The sequence below is a fragment of the Epargyreus clarus genome, unplaced genomic scaffold (genome assembly GCF_041222505.1).
Source record: "Epargyreus clarus isolate Ecla_fem2 unplaced genomic scaffold, WU_Ecla_fem_2.2 ptg000003l, whole genome shotgun sequence".
Lineage (NCBI taxonomy): Eukaryota > Metazoa > Arthropoda > Insecta > Lepidoptera > Hesperiidae > Epargyreus > Epargyreus clarus.
In genome coordinates, this window is record NW_027332211.1 from 3,196,869 (window position 1) to 3,209,201 (window position 12,333).

The 12,333-nt window shown below is 36.1% G+C and overlaps 1 protein-coding gene across 1 annotated transcript in view; it reads left to right on the forward strand.

The window, feature by feature from the left end:
• Positions 1-12,333, forward strand: part of Klp31E (kinesin-like protein 31E) — a 70,501-nt gene that overhangs the window by 18,222 nt on the left and 39,946 nt on the right. Inside the window, exon 3 of the mRNA XM_073083621.1 lies at positions 6,244-6,472. Coding sequence (XP_072939722.1) covers positions 6,244-6,472 — 229 coding nt within the window. The remainder of the gene's footprint in view (positions 1-6,243; positions 6,473-12,333) is intronic.

Below are 12,333 nucleotides of genomic sequence, written 5' to 3' on the forward strand. Positions count from 1 at the left end.
TCCGCTAAGCTTTAAGCAGGATTCGACATAGATGAGCTGAATACAGAGTGCTCCGTAAGATTAACAAAGGATTATTACAATTTAATTTGGTCAACTTTGTACTTTTTTATAATATAGGAGTGAAAGACGAGCATGTAGTTCACCTGATGGTAAGTGGCTACTGCCGACCATGGATTGACCCCAGGTACGATCAGATATTACTACCTGCGGAGAGCCTTAGATGCGCCGCTACCTCTGAGGACTTAGCTGGAACGCGTCGGAAAATGTCTCCCTTACCAGACCCTTCAAACCTGAACAGCAGCAAACCTGAGCAGCGCTTGAAACTAGTGTTAATAGGCAGAAATAAGTGTAGCGGCGGTGCTACCGGAGTCGAACCAGAAAGGGTTCTACCACCTTCAAAACTCTACTTCTTCAAAAATCTGACTACTCTATTGCAATAATTGCCAATTTGTTTTTCTAATGCACTCGGATTTACTACTGGAGTTGTAATATTAATTGCTGACAGCAAATACAAAATATTAATAAAATATCATTTTATATTGCGTTTGCAATAATTGCATCAAAATTAACTTATATTATTTCACCACCATGTAATATAATATACAATTACGCCAACTTATAATTACTAAACGCAGTGCGTATCTAATTGTATAATTATTATGCCATTTTATACTACGCACTCATACATTATTCAGTAGATTAACACTGACCTCCTGTGTGATGGTGTTTCTAGGTTAATTCCTACCAACATACCTGACCTTTTTACCTCTGCATATGTAAATTAAATGTAATCATTTGTATCTAGGTTTCCATGGTAACCTACCATGAAAACCTAGATACAAATACTACCTTTTCATATTCTAGATACGAAGAGCCTTAAGAATTATTTCGGTTATAAAATTAGGATATCCCAAAACCAACCAACTGGATCCATTGAACATTGGCACTAAAAACAACAAATTAAAGATTGGATAGGAATCACGTAAAGTTATCATACATTATATAGCTACTCGTACCTCACGTAGGTACTCTAGCTTAACACTATAAAATACTTTAAGTACCTATATTTTTCGACCTGGTCATACTCCTCAGACCTAAACAGTAGAGCAACTATATAAAAAACAAGCGAGACCAAGCACCCGTAAAGTCACCTCACTATTAAAATAAACTTACTCTTATGCAAGAATAGCACAAGAAAACAAGACGAAGAGTCTTCGGCCCATTTTCCCTTAGTAAATAATCAATAAAGCAGTTATTTTGATTGAAAATGAGACAACAAAAAACAACGGGAGCGTGCGGCGGCCATCATCCGGAGTTGTTCGCGTGCGCGCTATTGTGTAACCTGCATTGTGTGCGGCGCACGGTACCAATCTATGTACCTTCCTTTTAATAACAAACGTCTTATATTATCATTTCTATCGCACATGATATATACAAGAACTGTTCAATTTAATAGGTATATACTATGAGACAAGTACACAATTATTCAAATATTTTTATAGCGATAAGACTAGCAGCACAATATAATTTTGTGCTACTTGATGGAAAGCAGTTAGTGTCGCCTGTGGACATTAGCAGTAGAGTGGCTTTGAATAAGAATTATTTTGGATCCTGAAGTGAACCATGTCATAAAGCTCCGGGAATACCTCGGGAGATGTTTAAATTTAGACAAATTCATTCTTTTTCGTAGGATTAATAGAAAATTTACTTGCTACTAAACATTTAAAACTGTATACTTTCGTGATTGTAGGTATTAACGAAATAAGATTTAACTCTATATTTCTATCATTTACTTATATTTATATTCTCTTATTTTTTATCACAAGACAAAAATGTATTTCAAAAAGATTCTTACAATGTACGTAGTTTGAATTACCTAAATGTGAATGCTAGACTTCAAACCTTACAAAAACCAACATGCAACACCGAAACCGCTAACTAAATAGCATTACAGCAACAATGCAATCTGACTCCTTTCGAATAGATTGCCTTTGTAGGTGGTTTTGCGTGCCTCTTTACCGCACAACTATTTACTAACAAGCAAGTGTTGAGTATTGATTTATGCATACAAGCTTTGCCTGCGACTTCTTGCGTCAAATCGATATATTTGAATGAAATAAAAACTAAATGTTAAGCCAAGATAAGTACTATGAATATATTGTTAATTCATTGAATCCAATTTAGTTATTTTGGTTTGCCATTTCAAACACACAGACAGACCGACAAAAAATCTAAAAATGATATAAATTCTATTATTACTTATTCTCAGAGTTCCTAGCTACTTTTTTGCAAATCTATTTGATGTACAGACACATAATTTCTTATCACATATATAAATTAGAGTTAAAATAGAAATCCTACTTACAAAACAAACATTACTGAAGTTCTAGCTCCGTTAAGTGCCTTACCATTACGATAAGTAACACCGTTTTGCTCACATATTGTTTATATTGCACTCGAGGTTTTGCTCATTTAAAAGCTCTTTGTTACATAATATATGGAAATTGCTTCATTATTGAAAGTCAACAAAGGAAATGTCAGCCAATATTTATCTATCTATATATAAAAAATGCATGTTGGTCTATATGTCCTTTATAGAATCGTACACTATGCATTTGATCATTTAATGATCTTTAGTAAAGTTGTTGTGCCTACGAAGGTTTCTGAGTTGGTACGACCAATTTTCGACAGATAGCGTCCCCATAATTCTAATGAAGTTACTAATTTTCATTTATATGTATGTCATGTTATTTTTTTAAACACGGGCGACGCCGCGGACACTACTAGTCTTATAAATTCAACGGCTAGACATGGAAGAGCATTATGCAAGACGCAAAGTAAGCATTATTTGAATTGTCTGAATGTGATTTCGTCTGAGAGATTGAAGAAAGGCAAAGAAAGCCAATATCTTATTCTTTTAAAAATGATAAATGAACAATTGTGTCTGACTTATTAAAATGTAAGGAAATACAGTATTATCCTTTATCCTTACTTCTTAGGAACAACTCTATATGTGTCTATTTTTTTATTATACACCGCATTTTATCGAAAATTATATTAAATAAATACATCGCATTCTACACGGATTGCATTTGATAATATCCAGCTCGTAAATCTAAGGTAACATGCATCTTCCTGTTTAACCAAATTATTGGTACCGAATAAGCTAGTCACGTACTTGTATTTCGTAGAGGTTATCCATACGAATGTCGAAGCTAAGCAGCGATAGTCTACTACAAATATGGCCTTCAATCTGAGGGTTCATAGTTGGAATCCTAAACACGCACCTCGGTTTTTTTGAGGCTAAATTCATTTTAACGTGGAGCGTATTAGATATTGATTTCTACTTGTTTTAATAATAAAGCACAATACCGGTGTGGACAAAACTGCACGCTTGCAAGTTCTATATAAAAAATTAAGGTGTATTCTAATTACCAATCTACATTTTACTATGCGTAAAATGTAGATTGGTATACTATGACCAAAAACCTACACTACTTTCTTTTTATTTATTTTTTTATCGTATAACCTAACGATTAGGCAGACGTGCTACCTGATGGAAAGTAGTCAACGCCGCCTATGGACCTTTGCAACACCAGAGGAGTCGCCAATGCATCGCCGGCTTTGTATGAGAGCTCTTTTTGCACCTTTTTTGAAGAGCCCCATGTCAAACTTTGAAAGGAGACCCAGCAGTGGGATAGTAATGGACTGACGGCGTGCATAATAATGAGTTATAAATAAAATAATCGAAAGAGCGGGAATTGACGAGAGTGTGTAATTAAAACGCAGGGTCACGCACTCTCACTGAGCGTAAATCGATGACGCATGCTCGTTATGTAATATGCGCGTACGCATGGCGGTACGGATGTGTTCCACTGGGTGCTTTAAATACATTGAGATACATGCTATTAAGCGTTGCTGTATTTCAAGTTATAAAGCGTATTTAGATTAGGTATCATTATCTAGTATAAAAAATAGATTTTTACAAAATATGATCCTGGAATATAATGACAAATCCTTGTTATGTCTGTTGGGCTGCATATTTGTTCGCTACTTGTACATTATAAACAAAAAATATTTTTTGAACTTCACGCACGTTTCATTGTACAACTCTGCTAGTATCAAAATTACTCAGCAGAATTTTCCTTACCTATTCATTATATTTTATTTTAAAAATAACCAAAAACTGTTTAATATCTAATTAACTTACATGCTGTTAAAATGATGCTACTTGTGTAAAATTTTATATTTTGAAATCTTAGTATTTATAGCTTCATATTTAAATGCACTAGATATTTAACTATTACTTTTTGAATTTATTATTATTAAGCTGTAAGTTTGCAAATACGTAACAATATCAAGTGCATAGTGGAAGACAGCAGCCGGCCATTCCCAGACAGCGCGCCGCGACCGCCGGAGCTTCCGTCGCCATTACCAGTTCATTCAATTGCGCTCTACCTTCACTTTTTGTATTACGCTAATTATATTAATACCTACAGCGTTTTTTCTTATAAACTATAGTAGGTTCTGTAAGTGATTAAAATTATATTGTGTTTCGCGACCAGATTATTATTTAAACGCTGAATCCTCTCCAGATATCTCCACCTTCCAAAGCAGTAGTACCTAATTTTGTACGTATAATTCAGGAAAAAAAGACTGTGAACTTTGAATAAGTGCGATTTTAAATTAGAACATTTAATGCGCTAGAAAATTAGACACACATTGAAATTGTTAAAAATATTCTTCAGTGGTTCTGTTCAATTAATATATTCAAATTTATATTTAACTTTTGTCATAAAACAACTCAAAGTATTAATGTGTTTCCATTCTTTACGGTCGGATACATAGACAAGTAGTCGGACACTTAAACATGTGATAAATGTACACAGTATAAATTATATTCAATTCAGTCTCATGGTGTATAATATACGTTTATTAATCCAAGGATCGACCATACTGGATAGTTATACGCATATATCGTGCATCTTAACGAAGCTACATCACACGTGTTATTTATAAACGTTATTACCCCACTTTATTCGCTTTACGGCATCTCGGATAGGTTTCTTTCAACTCGCATCTCCAAATTACCAACTTTATGATACACACCGGAGATTAACAGCGTTCTATCGATATTTTTTACTCTAATCTTCTTCAAGATGTTTGACTATGTAATTATTATTTATTATTTAAATTGCAATACATAGATTACTTTTTATTTCTTTTATGATCAATAATGATAGTGTTTAACATATTATCTCAATATTGGATATCTTCTGTGAGCAGTAATTAATGATGGATTGCTTCAATTTTAATTTTATCAGCATACTAAGATCAAATAGGCTGGGACAAAACTTTTATTTGTCTACGGATTTCTCTCTCTCGGATCTCTCTTCTGTCTCGGATGTTACGTTTTGTAGCTATCTACGAGACGAGATTAAATTACATTTTTATTTTATTTTATTTATTACGGTCAACTTTTGACTACAACATAAACATTTCAGTACCTTTTTCAGTTTCTTTTGTGTTTGTCAACCGATATTTTTAAACCGATTATGTCAAATTGATGAAGGTAATATATGTAGATACTACAGTATACAACACGCGCTACAACGGCTATACAGGTGGCCGTAACGGTACACTGCAGGCCACTGTCTTATACAGCATCTGCTTTGAATTTACACTCGAGTCATAATGTCAGTTAAGCAATTGTACTACGTTTTCATATTCATATTCGTCAATTGAATTGATGTGTTCTGGTTATAAATGGCCAGTCAGACTTAGGTAGGTACACGAGGTTTTTTAACCTAATCCTCATTAGTAGCCTCTGTGGCTGACCTCATCCCATTTAGTGTTGATTTCAATTATCTATAGAGCCGTAGTGTTCACTTACCATCATATGACCTATGCTCGCCATATTCTATAATTTCTCAAAATAATCGTTGCTGAAAACAGAAATTCTACGTAAACTACGATTCTAGTAAAAGACAAACCCACTGAGTTCCTTACCGGATCTTCTTAGTTGAGCTTAGGTTCCTATCAGGTAGTAGTTTAAGAAAAAATATTGTAATTGACAATTTGTAAGTGCCACAGTAGGCCTATACAAAATAAATTTATTTCATTTCATTTCTATATTAATACTCTCTGTCTCTCTTCCTCTGCTTATCTTACCAAAACCTTAATACTATCTCTCTTACGAATCTTGAACTAAATGCCGTTTTCTTATCCCTTCTATCTTTGCAGGATCAGGCCCCAAACCCCTGGCGAGGTACTCGAAGGGTGCGGCATATGCGCACGCGCCGGCGGCCCCGCGGGCGAGGGCGGCGTGGCGCTCGGCTCCGAGCGCGCCTTCACCTTCGACTTCGCGTTCGAGCCCACCGCCGCCCAGCAGGATGTGTACGACACGTGCGTCAGGAAGCTGGTGGAAGCCGCCCTCGACGGGTACAACGCTACTGTGCTTGCGTATGGGCAGGTTAGTGCTGTTCTCCTTAAATAGAAAATGAAACATCAAAATGTGATATGAGTTATTGCTTGCATATGAACCTATCTGCTGTTCTGTAAAATACCAATATGAAACAGATTAAAATGCACCTAGGATTTATAGTGTGAGTTATTCTGGAAGCATTACAAGGATTCGGATATCGATACTTTATACTGTCGATTGCAGTAAAATAAACGAAATAGAGACAATTGAAATAGTATTTAAAAATATAAGCTCGAGATTGGAGACGCTATTATAAGTGTCTCATTGAGAAATTTAATCCAAATTGAGGGCATTACTATTTACCTCTTGCTTGTTAATGTGTGAACAAGAAGTAGATATAAAAGCCGCAATCATGGTTTTCGTTACTTATTGAAACAAGTTATAGCTTCAGCGCTCGAAGCTTTGATATGCGCATAATGATCATATATCTGTCAGTCTTTAATGTAAGCAACGTCTTGTTGACATGAATTGTTACCATTTCTGTTTCGTATTGACTAAATGAATCCCATGTCCATGGTTTATTCAGGACGTTTTTCGCCTTTCATGTCATGATCTAGTGACCTGATAACAATATTTTGAAAAAAAGTAGGTACATGTAACCTACCCAACCTTATCTTTAAATATATTTTTTTTCTCTGTAGGGATTAAGTCATTCGCGTATAGGTATATTATTCGTCATGACATTCTTAAGCAAAGGTTTTTTTGCTAAAATTTAAACAAATACTCTTAAGTAGGTAATAGGATGAAATATTCACTGGTGCCACAACTTTAATTGGCATACCTATTTAAAAACTTAAAATAAAATGTAAAGCGAACAACGCAAGAATGCAACACTATTTATTTGGCAGCGGTAAAGAAACCTTAGCGTTGTTTATTCATGTGGAACCGTGAGGTTGCTGCAGTCGTAAGGAAATTTCAATGAAGAGTGCTGTTATTTCCAGCTGATTTGATTGTCTTTGTCGACTTTCTTAGTATATTTTAAAATATAATAGCACTTCTCATTGGGAAGAAAATACATAATATTTTATAATATAACTGAAACAAACTATAATAGTACAATTTTTGGTAGGCAGCGTAGCGGTCTGGGGCCTTTCTCGCTCAGAGAGAAGACTCGAGTCTATGAGTGTGATACGAGGGATATTTTTTTTAACTAACGAAGAGAGAAACAATATAGAACAAGGGTTCAACTTGAAACTGATCAGAGATGTAATGCCCTTCTTGAAGGCAATAACCTTCTCGTGAAACGCAAGAAATGCTCTACACTAAAAATACGTACGGTAATCGTAGCTCCGCGCTCCCTCTACTAGTTCTACCATCAGTTACTAAGTTAGCTAAAAAAATTATTTTAGGCAGAAAAACATGTCAAGATTATCGTGTCACGTCGCTCGCGGGTCGCGGCGCTATCCTTTGTTCCACTCGACCATCGACCTTTGACTCAGTTCCGCTAAAAATAATTTCCGTGCAATTGTTACCGCTGCAGCCGGCGCCGGCGTAATTACCGCGGGTCAACACTCCACCTTGCCGCGTGTTATGAAACTCGCGTTTTGTAGGGATGTACCTAAGATGCTGGAATCATCTATATTTATAGCTAAGGTTTAAAATATCGATATACTAGTAATATCGTAAAATCAGCGCCATATTGTCAACTTATCAATAATTGAAAATATATTCTTGCCCCTCATTTATTGCTGTCATATTTCAAGAATTTTCACGGTCTATTTTGTCGCCGACTGTCGGTTGTTGATATGAATTGACCGTAGCATATCGTAACCTTTGACTCAGTTCCGCTAAAAATAATTTCTGTGCAATTGTTACCGCTGCAGCCGGCGCGGTGTAATTATGTACCGCGGGTCAACACTCCACCTTGCCGCGTGTTATGAAACTGCCGTTTCGTAAGTAGGGATGCAATTTTGTGAATTTATCGATATTTCTAGCAAAGTCTAAAAGTCTAAAATATCGATATATTTATAATATCGAATAATCAGTGCGATAATTTCACTATGTTGATAATTGAATATTTTCGAGGAGGACGGATATTTTTGTCAAAATATGTCAAGGATTTAGTAATTGAAGGTCAATTTTGCAGACTGACTCGTGTTATCGTGTAAAAATCGTAAAATTTTGTTTATGAATATTTTGGAGTTGATATTATCGAAATGTTCATACATCGTTGCATCATTATTTGCAAGAGCCGGCGGGAAACAATGTTTTGAAGCAATGCTCGTAGGAATACTTTCAACCACAGACCTAATACAGCTATGTTATGTGTATATTGTACCTAATACAGGTTTGTGTTCAACGAATTATTGTTTTTACAAAAAATTGAAAGTTTAAATAGGAAATTGTTGCTCACGACCGACGCCGGCTCTCGTCACCGCAAATCAACGCGAATTTATTAATCTCATGAAATCCAACTCTGCTTCCTATTCTGCGCACGTTTAACAAGGGACGGTAGAATAACGGTGGTGACTTCATTATCTTCCATTCTTTTTGTTTCAGTTGGTTTTCTCAATTTTCAGATTTTTATATTATATTGAAATATCAAACGAGCATACTGACCATTGGATGGTAAGCGGCGACTGCCGCCCATGGACACATTCAATGAACCCATGTTAAGATAAGAATCGTACCTGAGGTCGGCCACAAATGTGTTGCTATCCCTGAGGAGTAAGTTGAAACACATTTAATAAATATATCTTCCTTACCACACACATCAAACAGGAACAAAGCAGCGTTGAACAATGGTGTTGTTTCTGCCTAATACCAAGGTGTGGTAAAGGTGCCTCAGGAGTTGAACCACGAAGTGTCCTACCACATTTAGTGATAGATCTCCCCGAACGACTGCGGCGACATCACCGTTACGTCTATTTGCTCATTATCAGCAGTGTTCGCGCTGCTGTGAAATTAAAGGAAATATGGTAAATAAATGCTCAAAACGAAACTCATCAACATTGTTAATGAAATTTAAAAATACCGTCGCCAGCGAACGGTTAATATTATAACCCTATGATTCATATAGCACTGGAAATTCCTGTGCAAATATAAAATCAATATAGACTCCCCTACGCTACGCAATCAACCCCCAGACGGAATCCATAACGGTCATATGCCTTTGTTTATAAGCCATTGTTAGTGACTATAAATGGAGACGTGTTTGTTTATTTGGCTATCCAACATGCCGACTCGTACTTGTTATATACAAAGTACTAAAATATTAATGAGATTTTTTTAGATAACGCTTTTAATACATACCAGTTAAATTACATATGAGGAAACCGTCTTCGTCGTCTGGAGTAACAAAGCCTCTGCGATTACCTTCAGATGGAACACCTGTAAGTAGAGTCATATATGTCAAATTGGCACAGACCTTAACATCGGGTGCATATGAGTATTTCTAGAAACAAATAAAACAACCTTAACATTGCTTGATATAAAAATCATTTAATGTACAGTCATTAAGCTTTTGTCCTGAGTCACAATCCTTCAAAGGGCTTAGGCACTCGACGCCCGCTCATATAGGGTTACGACAACAATTCTACTAAAACAGCATGAAGGCCGTGATTTAATTACCGACAGTTGCAATTATCGTTGAAGCAGTACACAGTTAGGGTCGCAGCAGACGTATTACTTTTAGCATTGGCGATTGGCTATTTACATGCTTTTGGGAAGCTAGAAACAGGGATCAAACGCTAAGTCGTACGCATGTTTGAGCGCCGCTCGCAGCTACTTTTGGACCCTCAATTCTGCAACTTGCGTGTTAACAGCGATCCAGCATTTTTATATAAACGCTTTCTACAATTACAGTCCCACACTAGGATTCCCTGTATCCTGGGTGCCATGGACACACACAGACACAAACACCCAGACCCAGAAACAGAGACCTAAATTCGTCATTCAGATATCTGTCTAGCCGGGGACCGAAACCCGGAACCCTCTGCGCGTTAGACCGGTACGGTGACCGCTCCGCCACGCCGGTCGCCAATATTAACGCAGTTGCTAAAACGTGTGTGTTGGATTCCGCGCCAAATGCAGCAAATCTCTAACACGTGACGCAGCACCTATGTAGTCGCCCTTACGCGAATCGCCGATGCGAAAAGTAGCATATCTGCTAGTACCATTAATGAAAGGTGTCGTTATGGTAATATGTGAGTGATGAATATGTATGAAGCTTACTTCTTCCGTGGTACACGCAGTCTAGGTGGGCTTGCAACGTTATGGTCCTTGCAACTCGATATGGTTATTGATGTAGGCAGATTAATTTATTTATCAGTATAAATTATGATAAAATCAACATATAAAGTGCATCATAGCAAATGATCAATATTTTGTCCCCACGTACAGCTTACGATAAAATCTAAATGTTATCTAAATATTATATCACTTCGTAAGAATACGTTTAACGCGCGTTTGGCGCTATTTTGAATTCCATTTTTATTGAAATGTTTTATAAATGTTACCTTTATTGACTTATAATAATTAAATGGCTTTTTGTGACTTGTAATGTAAGTTACAAAACATTTTTGGGGCAAAATGTCGTGTCAATTATGTCGCCATAGTGAATGTCCTGAATTGAAGATATCCATTACTGGATTAATGTTAGTCTCCTCATTTACAAGCCTATAATTACGCGAGTATATTATACCTATAGCATTATACTGTGTTTTACATTATACTAGAAGGTTTAATTATTTTTCTTGCTCAAAGTGGAAGCCTTTGCTCCAGGCGTCCTCTGTCGTGGGTTGAAAAGTCCCTCTTAGAAAGTTGTGGAGAGCGCTACTTGATGTCTACGAGTCTTATGGTAAAAATAAACCGTATTTTTAAGTATTTCAAAGGTATTTAAATACTATTTATGTATCTTATAATACTGAACCATTTTCATGTTATTCACAGTTATTTAATGTATTTCGAAGGTTTTTGGCCGACCATTACGTTTATAACTTATATTGTGTTATTACGGGACTTCTATAAAACAGCTAAAATAAGATAGGTGTTGCCTGACGCCAGTCATAAAGGTTTCGAAGGATATGCCAAGTCGTCGATCTCGATTATTATAATTGGATAGCGTCGTCGTTAAAGTTTATTGGGGTCGTTAAACCATACTGTCTATAATAATTTACAATATTCATACTCTGTTTACACCTTCCTCCATCGATCCAGGTAGTATCAGCGTGCTTTTAACTTTTTCTATTGTAGGTAGAGTCTGGTTGTAACCATACTTATATGTCCATCTGTAACACATAAGTATGTTTGCAACTAATACGCTAAAACAGATGTGAGCCGGACACGACCCTTCATATTTAATGAACCTGAAACTTTCATGAAGGCCGCTTATCGACAACTGCCAGCTGGGAAGGTTCGGAGAATGGAAAAGGTACATGTGTCTTATCGACCTGTCGACTTGCGGTGGATATCTTATGATATTTTTGTGGTATCGATTAAATAAACTCGGTTACTCATTAGTCATTATTTACATGACTTGAAATACGTCATTCTGTTATTCTATTACTTTTAATTTATTAGCCATCTAGGAGGCTTTTTTCTACATACAGGCAAATTACAAACATGTATCTTTTGATGTGGAGTAAAACATGAGGATTGTTCTCTGTGAGGATTATGTTGAAGCTTTTCATATAAGTATCACGCATTACCACACCTTTCTAACCAGCAGAAAAACTCCGTTACTGATATAAGCCAAAAGTAATTAATTGGCGTTGCCGCGGTGCTATCATAGTCAAACATGAAAGGTTTTTACCACCTTTAGAGTAAGCCAAATAACTACTTTTCATATAAAAACATATCAATTTCCATCTTAACAAATCACGTTAAAAATCTTAAAAATATGTTTTTCT